This window comes from Opisthocomus hoazin, chromosome 20 (assembly GCF_030867145.1).
Source record: "Opisthocomus hoazin isolate bOpiHoa1 chromosome 20, bOpiHoa1.hap1, whole genome shotgun sequence".
Taxonomy (NCBI): domain Eukaryota; kingdom Metazoa; phylum Chordata; class Aves; order Opisthocomiformes; family Opisthocomidae; genus Opisthocomus; species Opisthocomus hoazin.
The window spans coordinates 15,497,379-15,516,820 of record NC_134433.1 but is presented as its reverse complement, the minus strand read 5'-3'; the positions used below and the strand labels follow the sequence as shown (position 1 = coordinate 15,516,820).

Sequence of the window (19,442 nt, the reverse complement as noted above, 5' to 3'; positions counted from 1 at the left end):
TAAGGTTACGTGTCGGGCAATTGGGATTGGGGCTTACCTTGTTCGGCTAGGTCAGAGGACTATCCAGGTGGAGAACTCTCATATAATCCTGACTGGCTGCGGAGCCCTCAACAAAGTAAGTCTCTGCGTTTCAGTCTTCAGAGCTGTGTGGATTGAGTTGGTGTTTCTGTGAGTTGTGCCGGAGGCTCAAGGAGCTGCCACCACTGTCCCTGTCACCATGGTCCCCTTTGCTTTCTCCCTTCTCGGGCTCCTCCCGATCGAGGAGGAGAACTGACACAGGGCAGCAGCTGTGAAACTTTCATGCCTTTGCAGTCCTTTTCTTTTTGCTTTTTCCTTTCCTTTCTGGTCAGAAAGCAGTCCTTTCGTGCTCCTGTTTTTCCTGACAAGAACATCGTATTGGCAGCCAGAGGCACTATTCCGGGCATCCTGGTTGGAGAGTGGCGGAGGACCTAGGCAGAACTGCAGATTTAAGGGCTTGAGCATGAACCAGGTGAAGGGGAAGAAGGAGGAGCAGCTTTTAACGTGGGTTGTGTGCAGTGATGACAGGACAGAAGTGGGGAAGCCCACCGACGGGCAGCATCTTCTCCCACCCACTGTGTACTGGGACAGGGGAAACAAAGCTGTTTCCAGTGTCTGGAAGGCAGCGTTTCGACGTGGCCCAGTATTGCCCTGTGCTTGCAGCCACCAGCAGCGTTGCATTAGTACTGGGGGGGGAGCACCGAAGCCGGAGAAAGAGGGGGTGGATGGTGATTTTCAGGGGGTCAGACCTGCTGGAAATCTCAGCTGTGATGGCAGGGGCGAGTAACTTGGGCTGGAAGAAAACTTACTGCTTTCACTACTAAAGTGGCTCTTCCTCCCCCCACTCCCACCAGAGGTGGGTTTTCTCCCTTGCTGCCCCAAGCCTATTAATACCACAGCCTCCAGCTCCTTGTCTGGAGCAGACGCGGCTCGCAGCCGACTCGGCTCTTGTCCCTCTCACTGAGGGCTTTGTTTACGTGGGAGCTGGGACTGCGCGGGCGCGAGTGCCCTTCCCCATTGTGCAGCTTTGTTCTCAGGCTCTCTCCAGCACCTGGGGTGGCTGTGCTTCATCGCAAGCTGCGTTTCAAGGAGTGCCTGCCTGACAATGGGAGATAAAAGGAAAATCGTCTCTTGTTGAATTATTCCCCTGAATAAAGGGGGCTCTGCGGAAAATGAAGCATTGATCCTATCAACTCGGGGCTGCAGCACCCTCAGTTAGATCTCTTACACACATCACACACACCTGCATCAATGGAAGGAAAAGAGGCATTTGAAGATCCATCCTTTAAAAAGAAATTGAGTCAGTTTAGTGCTTGCTGAAGTGGAGTAAGTTGCCTGGTTCCAGCTGTCATTTGTCGAGGATCGGGGCCCTGCAGAGTTTCCCAGATGGCGGGGCCAGTCTGCTCAGTCCTCTTTTTCTGCTCTCTTCTTTCCAGGCTTAACTGCACTCTCTACTCATGGAGTGAAGGTTTGTTTTTATAGAACTAGATTAATCTCACTATATTTTAGACACCTAAAAATTCAGGACTTGGTCTAAATTAAGCACCTGCCATCTGTCAGCAGGCGCAGGCAGGAGGAGATGCTTTCTGGGGGTGACTTGGCCCATCCCAGGAATTTCAGTGGGCTGAGTAATTCCATGTGTCCCTTTTCTCTCCTCCCTGCTCTGTTGGAAAGGCGGATGTTTTTGTGTAGGCGCTGAACCTTTACCTGCCTAAGGGTCAGGCAAAGGAGGAACCTACTGCATCCTACCCAGCTTTCCCAGTAAGACAGCTAAGGCCAGACCCAACAATAAGTTTACCTATGTTTGAATAGTGGGAGAATGGGGATCCCCACTCGCTCCTGGATGTTGTGTGATGTGTCTTGCTGGTTTGCATGATCTTCGCTTTCCAGTCCCTGCAGTTCTGGTCAGAGCTTCTTGAGTGGATCCAGCTACAGCTGTATCTCAGAAGCGTGCCTGAAGTAGTGAAATGAGGTGCAGTGTTAAGCTGAAATGACCAAGCTTGGTCCAGCTAAGATCTCAAGGAGGATGTGAAGCAAATGGTGAATGCTGATGCGTTGGCGTCATCCTGCTGTGGAGGCAACATCTACTTCAGACTTACCCTCTATCTCCCTCTTCTTACGTGTAAACACCTGAATTTAGATGGACAGCTTGAATTTCCCTTTGGCTAGAAGTCGGGTCTCTGTCAGCCAGGGGCCAGTTAAGCAAAGCCTTCCCTTGTAGGAACGCAGAGGCTACTTGGGCGTGAATTGTGGTGTGTGCTTGTTCTTTCACGTGAACAAGAATCCAGAAGGGTCTCATGGTGGAAACCCATGGTGGTGTTTGTGGAGCAAATGAGCCTTGCTGCTACTTTTTCCTTTGGGTTAGATGGCGAGAAGAGCCCTGCGCAGCAAAGTCGGTGCTTTGCTTGGTGGGAATTAGAAGGTCACCCCTCCAACTGGCAGGGTCAGATGGTGGCTGAAACAAAGACAAATAAATGGAAACTGTTACCTTGCTTGACAGTTGGAAGCAAATGTTTGCTAACACAGTTGCATGGAAACATCCCTTTAGCTTTTCCCAATTAGGTGTCAGAGATTTGGGACATTTTTTTTCCATTGCTGAGTTTTAATTACTGTCTTCATAGAGGATGCTGTGCGGAGCTTACACGTAGCCTCGTGTCTGCACACACGTCTTCTTCAAAATGTCTTCTCTCCACAACAAGGGAATGTGCAGTGCAAAAATGTTTCTGCAGCAACGGAGACAACCAGGCTTTTGGGGAGCAGTGAGGTGCTTTTTGCAAAGTTGTTTGATTTTTAAAAATTTCTTTTTTCCCCGTGAAATACTGGATTCTTTTTAATTTACAGGGCGAGCAGAGGGGGACTGTGACGAACATTAAGTGCCAGCAGATCTGTTGCTGGCCTTGTTCATTATCATTATGTAAAACCAGCCTGAGGGTTTAGGTGTAGAGGGAAAGGTCCAGCTGCCAAAACCAGACTGTAACCTATGACTTAGACGATGAGCTCAAGGTCAATACCCTTTTTAGGTGAAGCTAAGGTTTGGTTCTGGAGGCTGACTGATCACGTGCTGGCTGTTGGCTGCGTCCGGGTCACCGCTTTGTGAGCAGAGAGGCGTATCGCTGTGAGACACCCGATACCAGGCAGGTTGAAGGATTCCCTCAGCCCCGTTGCCTCTCAGGGGGGACGAGAAACTGCACGAGAGCTGCAGAAGGTTTCCCTCTGCTCCTGATTAAGCTGTCTTTGTTCGTGGTCCAGACCGACGGGCGAGGGGCAGACCCGGGGAGAAGGTGCGATGCTCTGCGCGCGGGGCACCAGGGCTGCGTTTCATCTGCACCCCTTTTGTCTCCACCGTTGCGTTTCAGCAGGGGGTGGAGAGGTGGAAATGACATTTCATTCCTCTCCTGTGAGCCTGTGCGCGCGCCTGTGCTGAGCCCGCTGACCCCCCTGAAAATTGAAATAATGATAATGCGCGTCTCCTGACTGCATCAAAGTATCAGCACATCAAAAGCCAGGAGGCATGAAATGCAAATGATAAAGTGAAAGCAGATGGATTGTGCATGATCGCCTGATGCCCAATGAATTTTAAAAGGTGCTGGTTCACATGGGGAGAGGGGCTGAAATAAACACGTTATCCCTGCAATTTTTTTTTTTTTTTTTGTTCTTGCCGCTCACTCCTGACAATATTTTTTCACACTTCAGCGAGCAGCCACTCCATCTCTCTCCCTCCCTCTCCCTCTCTTTCTCTCCCTCTCTCTCTTTCGCTGTCTACCTCACACACGTCTCGGGTCATGTCGCCGCAGCTCCAGTGGAAATAATAAGATATAAACCACGAGGTTGTTATTTGCATAGAAATAGCATGGAGCCCCAGGCAGCATGGGAGAAGGACACAGAGATCATTTGTCTAAAATTTTAATGAAAACTTTTGCTGAGGCAGAGATTTTTTTTTTTTTAAACTTTCCCTGCCTCCCCCTTTTGCCACCCCCACACCTTCCTCCACCTCTCTCAACTCCCTTTTCTCGTCATAAGCTAAACATGGGGCGATTTCATATGAGACGGGTGACGTGCGGCCGCCGCGCGCGGACAGGTTGCTTTCCCTTGCTCTTTGCGAGAAGTAAGACTGAAGAGCCCAGCACTCCCAATTTATGCATTGCTTGTATGGTTCAAGCTTGCAGGACCACGTGTCATTCCAGTCCTCACAAGGATCTTCCCAAGTCTGCTGCCAACCTATTTTTTCTAGTTTGTTCCTCCTTGACTTTTATGCTTAAAAGAAATCCTGTCTTTAAGACTGTTTTGTTAATGTAAACAAATAGTGGCTTTTGGATGGTTGGACTCAACGATCTTAAAGGTCTTTTCCAGCTATGATTCTGTGATTCTATGAATTGCATTTTTCTCTACAGACACAGGTTCTAGGCTTTGTCCAAGGGAAGCCAGGTTTATCAGAGATTTTCAGGAACCACTACTAACTTCATACACATTAGTTCGTTAGGTAGGTGTCCAACCTGATATCTCAAACAGTTTATTTTCTGAGCGATGATGAAGAACTGTCCCCCACGCTGCACTTCACAATAGGACATCGAAAGTGGTCATCACTTCTGGAGGGGAGGGGAAGAATCTAACCAGCAGACTGGTGTGTTTCCTCTCCCTCCTGTTTAGCTTTATTTTCCCCTCGGCTCTCCGGGCTTGGCCTGCCCGAATGATGCATCGGGCCCTCAACCTGTGCTCCTCCCTGGGGCCCCATGGCACCATGCTGTTGGCCTGATTTGCCAAGAGCATCCAAGTGTGCCAAGCGTGAGCTTGACGAATGCCACCTGCCAGGAGTGTATGTCCGTGTAGGGAAAAGGGCAGTGAAGATGAAGAGTCAGAAACCATTAAAATATGAAATGGTCAAAGCACAGTTGAAAACCAGAACTCTGGGCTTTGTTTCCCAGTCTGCAGCCAACTGCTGCCTGCTTGTGGTCTGACATTTTTGGTGGGAGTGGGTGGAATTGCAGTTGCCTGCTGACAGCTCGGCCTTAAAACCTTCACTCATTTGTATTTGCAGAGTGTTTTGAGCTTGTCAGATGGAAAATACCTGCCCGCAGTGGTGCGTTGGCAGGGTGGGTAACCCCATCCTCAGGACTTCTTTCTGTGGAAGTTTTTGCCTTCAAAATCATCTTAATTTAAACAATGTGTCTGCTTGTATAACCTATTCTAGACCTGAAAGAGCTTAGGAACCAATTTCCCAGATTAGTAATAACCTATTTCTGTTACTGTGACTTGGTGGTTTTTTAGGGGGAGAAAACATTTCTGAAGAACGTCTTTAAGAGGGGTGTTTTGCGAGATGAACTGATTACTAGAAGCTTGTTGGCTTGCTAATGCGACGTGTGAATATCTAAGAAACTTCTAAGCCTAGTAGCAGCAATTGTCCAACGACCTTTCCTGAGTACATCTTTCATTAATGGAGACACTGCTTGTGCGTGGTGAAGACGTTAACACGATAGGTGCCGCACTGTGTCAAGATAGCGTAGTGTAAGTGTCAATCACGTGGCTGTGGATGAGTCCCTGAGGACTTGTTGATACAACAGACCATAATTGCTGCAAGGATCGTTTTGACAATCTGCATTTAAGACCTAACAACCCCTTTGCGTGAGGCCAGAAGAGAATACCCTTATATTTTAATTTCAGTCCTGAATTGTACTGAGTGTGGCTGCTTTTGAGGAGATTCATGGTTACGTCGGTGTAGATCTGGGGTAGGATCGCAGCTGAGCTGTAGGAGCAGCCGCACAGCGCGCAGAGGAGCAGCATGTATGTGAGCTAGCTTGAGACCAGCTACTCGTACGGTGTTACCGCGGCTGTACGTTTGTCAGTGAGATGACTTTATGTTGAGGGACTTCAGCCAACACGGCGCTCTGTTGGTGGCTCCTCAGCGTCTTCTGGCTGGGACGTGGACGTACAGTGCCTGCTCGTTGGGCTGCCATTTGGTCTCAGTGCTGAAGCAGCCTGGCACTGACCTGACGTTTGCAGGTCGCGGCTGAGGGCGGCTGCAGAACTTGCTGGGTGCCGTGGGGCTCAGTAACTGGGAGAGTCAACGTCTCGGGGCCTGGGAGCAGCCGGCGGAGCTGCTCGGTGGTGCCGTGGGGCTCGGTAACTGGGAGAGTCAACGTCTCGGGGCCTGGGAGCAGCCGGCGGAGCTGCTCGGTGGTGCCGTGGGGCTCGGTAACTGGGAGAGTCAACGTCTCGGGGCCTGGGAGCAGCCGGCGGAGCTGCTCGGTGGTGCCGTGGGGCTCGGTAACTGGGAGAGTCAACGTCTCGGGGCCTGGGAGCAGCCGGCCGAGCTGCTCGGTGGTGCCGTGCCTGCGCGAGAGGCTGCCGGGTCAGGTCTGAGGCTCGCTGGAGGAGCACTGGTGGGAGCAATAGGAAGCTCACACAGCCTGTCGTGCGTGAGCGATGGGTCTGCAGTACCACACGCAGTAATATTTACCCTTCAATTTCACAATCTGGAAAAATAAGTAAAAACCCAGTGAGACTGATGCTGTTTGGGGGTTTTACTGTAAAATACAGAATGCGGAAAGCTCTTTTTTTGAGATTCAAGGCAGGGATAGCTCAGTATCTGCTCAAGATGACTCCAGTCTTGGGATTAGATCAAAGCAATCGTGTGAGAGCAATCATGTGAGTTAGAACAGCAAGTGCCATCCCTGTCATTCAAAGAAGCATTATAATTATTAATGCATGATATGAATCTTTCTGTAGTGGCACAGCAAGACTATTAGGAAGATGGGTATGGGCGCAGGGTGTTTGAGAATGCTAATCAAAGAGGGTCTAGGAAATGTCAGACAGAAATTGGCACTTCAGCAGCAGTAACCGTCGGTCGGTTCCTCGCGTGGCTCTCACCAAGGTTACCCCTCTCCTGGCTCCAGCGGTGGGGGAAGCAGGAGGGGCCGCGCTGCTGCAGCTTGGGTGGTTATGGCCGAGGATGTGGTGAGAGCAAGGGTGGTTTCATGGGCAGAGGGTGGTTTCTTCAGCGTTCTTAGAAGCGATGCAGGACCTCAGTGCTGTCGGAGGTCTCCCTGGCATGGGACACCATGGCTTACACACCAACAAAGCCAGTCTGGTTGGAGAACCAAGGTCAGAGTGGAGCTCTTGTAAGAGTCAGTCCCAGTTTAGCAATATCTGGCAGTGGGAAGAGAGCAGGATTCGCTTGTTGTACTGCCAGTGAGAGGCATTAGCTGCTGGGAGCGTCTGGTTGGTGGCAGTCCTGGCAACACAAAGGTCTTTGCTCTGTGTGGAGAAATTAATGTAAGCAGGATGGATGCCTGGACTTCAGACGAGTGCAAATAAACAAACACCACTCTCCATTTCTACATTTTATTTTTAATTGCCTTTCTTTAAATGGTGGTATTTGTGTATTGTTCCCATTAGAGACAAATTATGTTCCAGGCATTGCATTATCAGTCCCTTTATGTTTGCTTAGGGAAGAAAGCCTAATAGATTTCTGTTGACTTTTTTTCCTCCTTCCTTCTATCATTTTTAATATGAATCTTGATCAGTTTATCTATGTGGATGGTGCCTGTGCAGTGGGGGCTGTGTATGTGTTTATTCCTGCTAAAGAGGACTTCAGCATAGTGGCCCGTGTTATGCCTATCTAAATCTCTTCCCATACCTTCTGGGGAAACTAAACCCTATATATATGTTCTAAACCCTATATATATATGTTTCATGTAACCAGGGTTGTATCCCAGTTCCTGGTGATCCTCCTGAGTATGGTATTACTGGAGTGTTAACTCTGGTACCTGACGTTCCACCAGAGCTGAATGGAAGAAGACACTTTTCAAACATCACAGAATCCCAGCATGGTCGGGGTTGGAAGGACCTCTGTGGGTCATCTAGTCCAACCCTCTGCCGAAGCAGGGTCACCTACAGCAGGCATGACCCATAATGACTGGCCCTGACCTCCCCTCTCTTGGGGTGTCACTGGGAGGATGTCAGGATGACCTGCCCGTGGCTCAGCTCATTTCTGCAGTGAACTGCAGAGGAATTACCTGCTGTTCTGGACACTTGGGTGGGAGCTCTAGGAACGGCATTGGAGAATTGTCACATATCTCATGATTAAGCCTAAAACTGCATTGCAGGGTGAACAGAGGTTCACTGTCCTGGTGAAAGGGGTAGCTGCACTGCAGCCTGTGCCCTCGGATGCCCTCTGAAGAAGAGGGTTCTGCTGGGGTCCAGAAGGTGGCCAAGAGAGTGACCCCAACAAGATCTTTGAGTGTCATGGAGCCAATCATTAATATTGTTTATAGAGCTAGTGTCTAGGTTTGGGAACCCCGAAGTGAGCCAGATGGGATTTATGAGTGTTTGCACCATGTAGAATAGGGGGCTGTAATTTTGGTTTGCAAAGTATATTGAGGCCTTTTGATTTACCACTGACTGGTGGAGTGACCTTGGGCAAGCATGCGGTCTCCCTACACCGGGAAAGGAGATATAGGCAGGAATTTTTTGAGAAGACATTTTTTGTTTGGTAATGCCAGTTCACTGAAACTGGAACTCTTCAGGAAAAAGTATATGATTCTATGAATTTCTCATCTGGAATTTTTGGGGTCAAATGAAAAGGTTTTTTTGGGTTTTTTTTTCCTCCTCAATTGCCTTTTCTTTGAAAATTAGTTTTTATTTCTAATATCTGCAACAGATATTTCAGAAGTCAGAAGCAAACATCTTGACCCTGTCTGATACTTGTTCGTATCTCCAGATTGCAAAATTTGATTTTTCTGTTGCAATCCAGAATTTTTCAAAAATCGTTATCAATTATTGCAAGATGGGAAAAACTCTTTCCCCCTAATAACATTTTGTGTTCCATCTGCAAACAGAGAGAATCTGGTGGGCTGCGGAGCCCTGCTCCCGTTGTACGGTAGGGTGCTTTGGGATCTTCGGCAGGAGGTGGTGTGGGGACGCCAGCTGCAGATGCAGCGTCTTCCCCTGCTGCCTCCGAGGTGAAGCGCGGGTGCTTTCTCCCCTTCCCCCTCTGGTCTCACCAAATTAAAGCAAGAAAAAGACTCCACCAGCAAGACCTGCTTCTGGATTTGCAGTCAGTAGCCATCTCCAATAACCATCAGGCTGTCGGCTTCCCCCCACCTCCCCCTACCTCCCACCTCCCCCATCACTCACCAAAGGAAAAAAAGAGCCGGAGCCGCAGCTTGAAATATATCATGCAATAGTGTATCATGAATTTCTTGTGAATCACATTGGTGAAGCAGGTTTATTTATTTCTGAGACTTTAAATCAATACAAAGTAGGTCTCTTAGTTCTGAAGCTGGGATGGAGTGTGAAAAAATGAGCCCATTGTACTCTTAAAACTTTGGGGAAAGGAGATGACAGCTATATAATTCCATTTACCAGGCACTAGGGGCTTTAATGTGAAGGTGACAGGGAGCTCTTTGTGCATTTAGAGCACCATATCTTCTAAATAAAAGATCTGTAGACTTGATAGTGGAGTATAGCTCTGACTTTAATAATCTCCAAGCATTAGACCGAGCCAATATGTTCCCAAGTCAGAAGGGTCCCCCACCGAACGCTCGTAAATTAAAAGTGCAGGAGCTGCACACGTTGAGAGATTAGAAATGCAAGAAGTGCAGCCTGTCTCCAGGCGGAGAGGAGGTGTCTGCGCTCACCGTGCCAGCGGGCTAAAGGCTGGGGAACGGGTCTGCGCGGGAGCACGGCTCTTGCTGGCATCCTACCTCAGCTGGGCTCTCCTCTTCAGCGTTGCTGCCGTTTCACCCTCTAATGGCGTGGTACGTGTGGGGGAAGAGCCGAGGGAGAGAAGTGAACGCCGCGCGATCTGTCGAGGCTTGACTGCACATAATAGCAGTCAGGTTTGAAGTTCCTGCATTGTGTTTTCTGATGAGACATTCATTCTGGTCATTTCTGCCTGTTTATGAAAAATAGGCTATTTATAGTATGTGCATGTGCCTTTTCTGTTTCAGGTTTCTGGCAGATAATATGAATTGTGGGATGGGAATTGCAATTATTGAAATTATTCGGATAAAAATCTGGCACTTATATTTGATATAAACACATGATATGCTCTGAATAATAACAGCACTTATGTTACATAATGATTCCCATTCAAGCCCTCTGCTGTCATTTTTTCAGATGTTTCATCTTTGATGAAATGTATGAGGCAATCGAGTTCACAGCCACACCAGCTTTGCGGTGAGGGTCTCGACTAACGAGCAGCTCGGTTTCTGAAAAGGAGCACGGAGAAGGCGGCTGGTCAGCATGGGTTTGAGTGCTAGAAAGTGATTACTATGCGTATGACATGCCTGTAAACCTGTTGAGGGTGGCCTTTTAAAGGCTGAAAAGGCTGCTAGAATCCTGGTGGTTCTTTGTACTTTCCAGAAGATCCTCTGAAGTAAAGAGAAATGCGGGTTCTCAGAGTGGTGTTTGGAGGACTGAGTGCAAGAAGCGCTGACAGCACTGCCCCTGTGTTTTGTAAGCGTGTGCGATCAAGGGTTGCGTTATCTGCGAAAGCCTGAAGACGAGAAGGCTGCAAGGGGACCTTATAAATGCCTACAAATATCTGCAGGGTAGGTGTCAGGAGGATGGGGCCAAGCTCTTTTCAGTGGTGCCCAGTGACAGGACAAGGGGCAATGGGCACAAACTGAGGCACAGGAAGTTCCGTCTGAACCCGAGGAAGAACTTCTTCCCTCTGAGGGTGACAGAGCCCTGGCCCAGGCTGCCCAGGGAGGTTGTGGAGTCTCCTTCTCTGGAGATATTCCAGCCCCGCCTGGGCAAGGTCCTGTGCAGCCTGCTCTGGGTGACCCTGCTTCAGCAGGAGGGTTGGACTAGATGACCCACAGAGGTCCCTTCCAACCCCTACTATTCTGTGATATTCTGTGAAAGAATTGTGTTCTTGCTGTCGTGGGCTGAGCTTCAACACGTGTGGTTCTAGAACTAGCATTGCCTTCTGACCACGTCGCTGATGTCCTCGCCATTTGGTTGAGACGGGGGCACAGAGGAAGCGTTTTGTGCTGCGCGCCCTGTTAAATGCACTGCTTTCTGCCTGCGTGGGAGGTTTGTCTTCACGAGCAGAGGGCGGGAGGCCGAGTGGCTCGTCCGAGGCCGCCCTGGGTCCCTAGGGACCGGGACCTGTGTGGCAGCAAACACACAAGGAGTAGGTGGTGGCAGCCCTGCTTTGGTGGCTGTGGTTGCTGGCGCGGGAAGGGAAGGGAAGGGAAGGGAAGGGAAGGGAAGGGAAGGGAAGGGAAGGGAAGGGAAGGGAAGGGAAGGGAAGGGAAGGGAAGGGAAGGGAAGGGAAGGGAAGGGAAGGGAAGGGAAGGGAAGGGAGACCCGTTTGCCAACCCCTTCCAGCGGACAGAGGCACCTCGCTCGGAAATGCCACTCCGGCTGCTGCCGAGTTGGAAAGAGGAAATTACACCCAAAATGCAAAGGCACTGGGACAGCGTGCAGGAAAGGAGGAGTAACAGAAGGGGGTTCCTCACTAGAGGCTGCAGGTTTGGGATCTCTTTGCCAGGCCGGTCACCCACAGCGGCTTCCTTTGGTGGCATGGCAAACGCCGGGCGGCCAGAAACGTGGTTTCTGGGTTTCCGAACTTTCGTGGGGTGGAAAGAATTTTCATTTAAAGCATGTTTTCTGGTGCCAGAAGCTTACTGTCTGGTGCTTTGCTGTTCATGGCTGCTCTTTTTTGTCTGTTTTTGCCATCAGATTAAGCCCAAGATCAGAGGTCAAATACTGCCGGTATTCAGGTGTATGTGCATCGTGTGTCGCAGCGTTTAAGTCCTGGAACCTGTTCTTTCCCACCCCTCTTGCTGGACCTTTCTTGATCTCTGGGCTACGGCAGCTGACTCTGGTAGCTGCATCTTTGACTGTTCCCTTGAGTGCCAGTAACCTTTCTGCTGGGAAGGGTCTGTTCTGCAAGCTTAACCCTTCCATGCACGTGTGTGGTCGCTAAACACTTGCCTTCCGTAAGCCGTGGGCTGATGCTGCGTTCACTCGGTAGCCTCCTGCGTAGTGCGACTCGGTGTTCCTCCCTGGTGACCCCAACTCTGCGGGTTTGAAGTTTACCGTTTTGACAGATCCTGCTTGTGTCAGATACAGGATTTCATCCTGTGCAATCTTTTCTCCCATGAGTTTGTTTCTAGCATTGTCTAAATGATGTAGCAACTTTTCTAAATCCACTCGTGCCTCTGCTGACTGCGTGTCTTACCGAGGAAGATCTCCATCCTTTAATTGCAGAAGCATCAGTTTTGGACTTCTCCAGCAGATGTATTCTCTTTCACCCTTGGATATTTTCGTGCAGAAACATTTATAAAGCAATATGCATTGCACCATTTAAGATTGTTAATTGGAGATTGAATTACTTGTCAGCCTTTAAAAATGTAGTCCTCTGGGGTCAGAGATGAGGTGGTTAGCAGAGCTGAATGGATGAGCTATGGCGTTCATTTTTTTCTCAAGCCCAATGATCGTTGTCTATAAGCTGGCTAGCCCTTCAGTGCCTTTTAACCTCTGGCACCCAATTCACTCTGCAGCTGTGTGTGTGAAACGAGTTGGCAGGATCTCCGGCCGCTCCCGAGAAGACCGAGGAGCGCGCGTGCAGAAGCAGGACCAGCGCCCAGCCTGGCAGTGGCCCTGGAAGCCAGCCCCTGTGACCCCTTGGCTGCACGGTTCCCGCACCGGGGAGCGGAGTAGCTTGCTTTGCGTGTGGACTGTGCGTGAGTCGGGGTCTGATTTCGAGCTTGCGTGTGCCCGTATTGCACATGCCTCCCGCTGCGCTCGGCACAGGTGCGGGTGCACGCGTGTGGACATGTATGTCATACAAACGAAGGCGGCGAGCGCTCGTCGGCACGGCTTGTAAATGCGGCTTGGGACTCGGTTGCCTCTGCTGACAAACACTGACGAGTAAATACTGCGCTGGCTCAGTGTTACAGAGGGATTTCGTTTGCACGGCCCCTCACAATGCTCTGCCACTTCACTGAAATGTCGGGAGCACTCGGGAGAAGGAACTGCATATTTATCTTGATCTCCAAAAAGGGATTTAAGGGCGAGAGCAGGCGGTATATTAGACTGTTTTCATTGCCTGTCAGCAGTGGTAAACCTGAGCTGTCTACAGTGTCTCTAGATAAGCAGCAGCAGAGGCCCATTTTGCATGTACATACGTTTGCATTAGTTCATAGATGGGGAGTTTAAATCCTCTTTATTTTTATTTTCCTCTGTGGAAGGCATTTAGCTAGGCTTGTGCCTGGCATCTGGAGGCCTGTGCTTTGCTTTTCCTTGAACCTAAATCTACGCTGCTGTCTTTTCTACCATGCCTTTTCATGGCACTGGTTTTGTTAGAGGAAGATGAAGGTGTCCGAGCTCAGAAGGGAGGCTGGGAACATCTCTGTGCAAAACCACAGTGCTGAAGTTGACTTCTAAATTCTTGGGCTGGTTGCACAACTTCTGTGCCTCGATTTCTTCTGTATGTAAACCTGACATCTGTCTCACGGGGGGGTTTGTGAGGATCGTCCAGTGCTTGTGAGCTGCTGAATTTTGTGAGATGCCACACCCCCGGGCTCTTTCTCCTCCAAAGAAAAAATGGATTTGGAGTTAGCAAATGGCAGCGTTGTGCCTTACCGGTTAGGCAGTGCTTTGGATGGGCACAGTGGCTCCCTGACCCCAGCCGTCGTTAACTCATGCTGTGCAGGAGGAAAGCTAAAGGGTCCAGTGTAGCTGTATAACCAGATCAAAATTTTCCGTTTTCATATCCCTTTAGCATCTTCTTACTTTCAGCCCAAAAGGTCAAATCCTGAGAAACGTGGAGTTCCCCAAAAGGTCAAATCCTGAGAAATGTGGAGTTCCCCAAAAGGTCAAATCCTGAGAAACGTGGAGCTCCTCTGTCCTGTGGGTGAGATGAGTTACGTCCCGAGCGCCAGCTGTAGGGTGTCGGGGTGAGGATGACGTCAGACACAAGCACCCTTCCCCAGGGAGCGGGCTCCCGGGGGCTCCGGGCTGCTCCTCTCTTGGGGTAACCCCGCTTCCCGAGACGAGCGGCTGCGCTGGGTGCTCGGTGGGGGACGGCGGGTGGTTTGTGTGTGTTTGGGTTTGTTGGGTTTTTTTTTTTTAAGATCTAAATGAAGCAGGTATGTAATGCCCTCTGTCTGTTAGAAAGACTCAACCCATAAAAATAACAAACGGCATGTATTTGCTAGAATGTCAAAGTTATGAGTTTATTTTGTAATGATGTGCTCCTGCCTTCATGAGGTAAACTGGCCGTGGCAGAGGTGTTATTAGTAATATGGACTCAGTGGAGCAGAAAGCCGAGTGACCGAGAGATCAGTGTATCAGTCAGCGAGAGGGCAAATGGAAAGAGACAGCAGGAGAATGAGAAAAGAGCTGCGGTGCCTGGGCTGAGATTAGAGATGGAGCTGGGCAGGAGAATTGGAAACCCAGCAGTCAGAGTCTGATGCTTTCCAGTCTCTCTGAGGAGCTGCTGGGGCTTTGTCGTTGCTGTGCCCGTCTCTATGCACGGCGGGGGTTTTTATCTCAGTTAAGGGTTGAAATGGGTCCACCCTATGAGTCGTCTTGGAGCAGTTTTGAAATGGTGAGCTGAGCTCGGGTCAGCACCCGCGAGATGTGGTCACGTAGCAGCTCCGTTGCTGCTTGGGAAGGATGAGTCGTGTAACTGCTCCCTGCCTCAGTTTCCCCACTTGTATCACTCCCATCGGGGATCACTGTTTGTCAGCTCTCACCTGCACACGGGGCTTGGGAAGGTCTGTTGCGAGGGGTTTGCTCCATCCTTTGGTGTGGAAGTGATCATGATTCGCTGCAGGGATGGGCTTGTACGTATCTCCTTAGCCGAGACCTCCTTGTCACATCCCAGCCTCTGATGGTTTTCCTGGTGTTCTTTCCAAAGGTGCTGGGACGGGAAGTTTACACCTCCAACAACCAGCTGGGCGGGATCCAGATAATGCACAACAACGGGGTGACACATGGCACCGTGTGCGATGATTTTGAAGGAGTCTACACTATCCTGCAGTGGCTTTCCTACATGCCAAAGGTAATTCCTGGCCCCGCGGGAGCGCCAGGTGCCCTTACCTGTTCGCTTGGCTCCCAGGGCTGTGGGGGGTGGGGGGCTCTCTGTATCCCTGGGGGTTTTCTGGGTTTCTGTGCTGCCTAGCAAAACGGTTTAGGCTCACGGTCAAGGCTGTTAAGCATTATGGTGTTGAAGTACACAAAGTAGGTTTTGTCTTAAGGTGCTGCAGGAGCCGGGATGCAGGGCAGCCTGGTCCTGCCTTGGGTGCGCTCACGTCGCGCCCCTGGCGTGCTGCCCTCCGTGCTCTGGGCAGCAGGGTTTTATGTACCAGTGGATTGTCTCTTACTGAAAAGACTCCAAAAGTTCCCCTCTGGGGTACTAATTTGTAGGAGTTGATGTATATGTGTAAGCTGCTCTGCAGCCAGGAAGGCGGCACCGAGAACGCGCAGGTCACCTTCCTTCAGGAAAGAGAGCAGGGCGTGAGTCGGGTGGCCTGGTCACCTTTCAGAAATTAAATTGCAACCCCTCGCTAATGCTGGCTGTGCCTGAAGTTCAAGAGCAAGCGAAGTACAAGGTATGCCAGATGATGCCAAAGGAGGGTTTGAGAGAGCGTGTGGAGCACTTGGAAGTTTTTTCAGGCCCTTGCCAAGGCCCTGGGGTCACAGAATCACAGAATCACAGAATAGTAGGGGTTGGAAGGGACCTCTGTGGGTCATCTAGTCCAAGCCCCCTGCCGAAGCAGGGTCACCTACAGTAGGCTGCACAGGATCTTGTCCAGGCGGGTCTTGAATATCTCCAGAGAAGGAGAAGGGTCCCATCAGTGGTGGGGGGGAACGAGCATTCCAGCTAGGTCCTGCGGAGCTGGTGGTTGGTGCGAAGCCATGCAGGAGAATTACCGCCTCCAATATTGTTCTTTTTCCCTCAGAGCGTACACAGCCCTGTTCCCATCCTCAAAGTCAAGGATCCTATCGACCGAACCATAGAGTTCGTTCCTACCAAGGCTCCCTATGATCCTCGCTGGATGCTGGCTGGACGCCCCAATCCAAGTATGTAGATCTTTGGTGGCCGGGATATGCAAGAATACGTCTTGTTTCAACTCTGTTTGTCAATGCTTTGTGTCTACAATCCAGATATATTTCAGAGCTTATAAAGTAATTAGTTCTAAACAATTTAAATGTAGTACGCAAAAATAGCATGCAAATTCTGAGTGCTTGAGGACACTTACAATTGTTAGTTACTATTATAGTTTTTTCTATGGTTCAGAGTAAAGTCCATATACAAAGGTTTTTACGCTAAAAGAATCACAGCATTTCTGCAGATCTTGGAGAATAATTATATTGGAAATGTTGCAAACCATTGACCCCCCCCCCATGCGTGCTTTTGGGGTTGTGCAGCCTGTGTACGTACGAGCTGCGAACTGGGTGACCATTATGCCTGCCGTTATTGATGAGTTTGGGGGGCTAAAATGAGATGTGTGATAAACTAAGTTTTCTGTTTTTGGATAATATTTTTTCATCATCTCTCAAGTAATTCATCCAGCTGTCTGAGAGCAGCTAGCGCTGGCTTCCAAATCGAGTGACTTCAGATTTTAATTTAGTGGAAGCGTTAAGGAAAGCAGATGATTCCCTGTGATAAGTTAAAGCAGATATCTCCTAGGTGAAAAGTTAAAGCTATTTATTAGAGGAGATATTGCCGTGATATTCTTCAAACTGACGCCCGACACGAGGCCAGAATCTAAACGATCAGCTTTGGGCTCACGATAAAGAGATAATTTTGAAATGGATGGTCACATTTTACAGTGGGGCCACAGAGGCAAGGAATGTAGAACACAGTAATTACAAGTTTGGTCTTGATAAAACACTCTCCATCCTGTTCAAGTCAGCAGAGGTTAGCTTGCTTGGATCTCCACTTTTAATTGGTTTTGGACTTGCGTTTGCAGAAGCAGAGGTGCTTGTTCAGATCGAAGCATTCCTCGGAAGCTGTGTGCTGGGGGTAAAGCTGGGAGGGATTTGGGGTTTGGCAGGGGTTTTTTGCAGAGCTTCCTGAAGCTGCAGTGGGAAGCAGGTGCCCTCAGAGAGCTGCGATTTCTGTAATTGTCTGGGTGGGCAGAGTATCTCGGTGCCCAGACTTTGGGATACACAGCTTAAGAAACACCCATGGAAAGTAGAGAAATACACCATAAACTGCCACCCCGCTTCCCCTGGGGGTAATTGTCAGCCTGAGGATTTGATCTGGAGGAGTGTGTGTGGATTGTTAGTGAACAGCTATGGCGTTGCACGTGGCGGTGGAGAGGTGTTGCCAGTGCACTGGAGTCTGTGGTGCAGGAGGGACCTCTGGTGTGAGACTGCACCGGCTTTAGAGAGGGCAAATAATGCTGGTTCCTTGCTTCTGTGGTCAGGGTGATCGAACCCTCACATTTGGGGTAGAAGCTGATTGTCTGCAAGGTTTGGGAAAAGTTTATTCCTCTTAGAACTGCGCAGTCATCTTGGTGATGGGCTCTTCAGGAACAGTTTGATTCCTTTTGAGCATTAGGAGGAGGTTGCTGCCTTCTCTGGGCAGGAGAATAGCTCTGGCAGCGTGTGTTCCGATCCAGGCTGGTGCCCCTCGACGCGTGCTGTAGCTGGGGGAGATGCAGCGTCTGGGGTTGTCTGTGGCACAGGTGGCCTTTGGTGTCAGAGTACTTCACTTCTGCTAAGAGGATGTGTGAACCATGCTCAGATGTGTGGTCTGGTTTTAAAAGGTAATAGAAAATCTTATATTTGGTTCCTGAATTTCTTCAGCATTCTTTCTCAAGGAAAAGTTAGGCAGAATCAGGAGAAAATTGCGAGATAAATTTTAAAATGGAAACAGGCATTTTGAAAAACATCTTTAATGTCTTGCTGCCTTTTGACAAATGTTTGTAGTGTCTTGAAAAAAACAGAGTTATTTATTTAAAAGCATGCGAAGTCCCTCTGCTATCCGAACCCCATCGTTTAACAATAAATGATGCTTTTGCTGATAAATGACTGTCTTTATGCAGACTAGCAAATGAAATAAGACGTGATGGCTGAAGGCAGACAAATGCTCAGCTGTCTAATGTTCCCTTGTATTATAATCTATTTAAAAATAAATAAATAAAAAGACAGTGCCAAGTTCTCCAGTTGGCATTTTGAAGCAAGTTTCTGTTGCTTCTTTTGTATTCTCTCTTTTTTCTTCCTTCCCTCCTCCCTCCTCTGATATTTCCATTTGTTTCCCTTCTCTTTAGGTCAAAAAGGGCAGTGGCTAAGTGGTTTCTTTGACAATGGCTCGTTCCTGGAGATCATGCAGCCCTGGGCACAGACAGTTGTGGTTGGCAGAGCAAGGTAAGTCCTAAGAGGCATTTTAGACGTTTGTAGAAATCAAGTTTCGCGTTTTTCTAGAACATCCTTTGTAAGTTGATGGCTGTGAGTAAAAATAAGGCATTACTGGAAGAGGATACTTTTTACCACAGGAATGAAGCATGGTGTGATCGTTTCTCCTGCTTTGCTTGGAGGTGACAGCTTTAACATGCACAAAAGCCAAAAAGAGAGAGATTGTTAAAAATTGTGGCAAGCATGTGCTTCCCTCGGTGCATGGCTCCGTGGTGAGGCCTTCTTGCAGCTCTGACTCAGTTGAAGGTGCGTTATGCAGTTTATGGTTTTGCAATCTTATTTGACTTGCAAGAAAAGTTTAGCTAAAACTAGAGCAAATTGCGAGGAACTCTGCGTAGAGAAGAGCGTAACATTGAGGTTTGCGTGGAATAACTTGCAGCATTTGCCAAATGAGCACCCACCACGTGTGATCTTAGCTGTTCTTCATGGCGCGGAGATGTGCAGCTCCGGAGACCCGTGGCACTCGCCTCCTCCCAAGGGCAGTCACTTCCCTGTACCTTGCTGCGAAGTGGCAGCTGTGCAGGGTTCTAGAACGTCCCCCGTTGCCTCGAGATGTAGATCCCTGCCTTGAAAATATTTGCAGCCCGATGATTCTTGGCGTAGCAGGTCCACGAGCTCTCCGAGCTGGCAGGAGGCAGAAGCCTGGAGATGGGATCCTGTGTTTTGACAGAATGCAAAGCAGAGCTGAGCTCAAAACCCCCTCGATCACCTCTTTTCTAGTCTCTTTATTTTTTTGCACCGCTCCAAAATGGCGCTGTGAGTTTCCTGATCCCATTGCCTGCTTCCTCTCAGGATAAAGCCATTTTAAAGCAGTGCATTTGTCTCCCTGAGTTTGCACTACAAGTGCTTGAGCTGTCCAAATGCAGCGTGCGTATCCTTTGTCACTCCTCATTCCTCAGACTACCGCCAGCTCGCCTCTCAAGACAGAGCTTCATACTCTTGCCTCCGGCAGACTCCCAGCTCCTAATTGATGTCAGTGGTTTTGGTTAATTGTCAGCCTTTTCATTTTTTTATTAAAAAGTGAGAGGGGAGAAAGAAAC

The 19,442-nt window shown here is 49.3% G+C and overlaps 1 protein-coding gene across 6 annotated transcripts in view; it reads left to right on the top strand.

Moving 5' to 3' along the window:
* ACACA (acetyl-CoA carboxylase alpha) overlaps positions 1-19,442 on the top strand; it is a 144,227-nt gene that overhangs the window by 91,044 nt on the left and 33,741 nt on the right. For all 6 annotated transcript variants that reach the window (XR_012765895.1, XM_075439874.1, XM_075439873.1 and 3 more), the window contains 4 exons: positions 5-115; positions 14,894-15,037; positions 15,939-16,059; positions 18,258-18,354. Coding sequence is in view for 5 of the 6 variants with exons in the window: in XM_075439874.1 (XP_075295989.1) it covers positions 5-115; positions 14,894-15,037; positions 15,939-16,059; positions 18,258-18,354 (473 nt within the window). In the remaining variant the exon portion in view is untranslated. The remainder of the gene's footprint in view (positions 1-4; positions 116-14,893; positions 15,038-15,938; positions 16,060-18,257; positions 18,355-19,442) is intronic.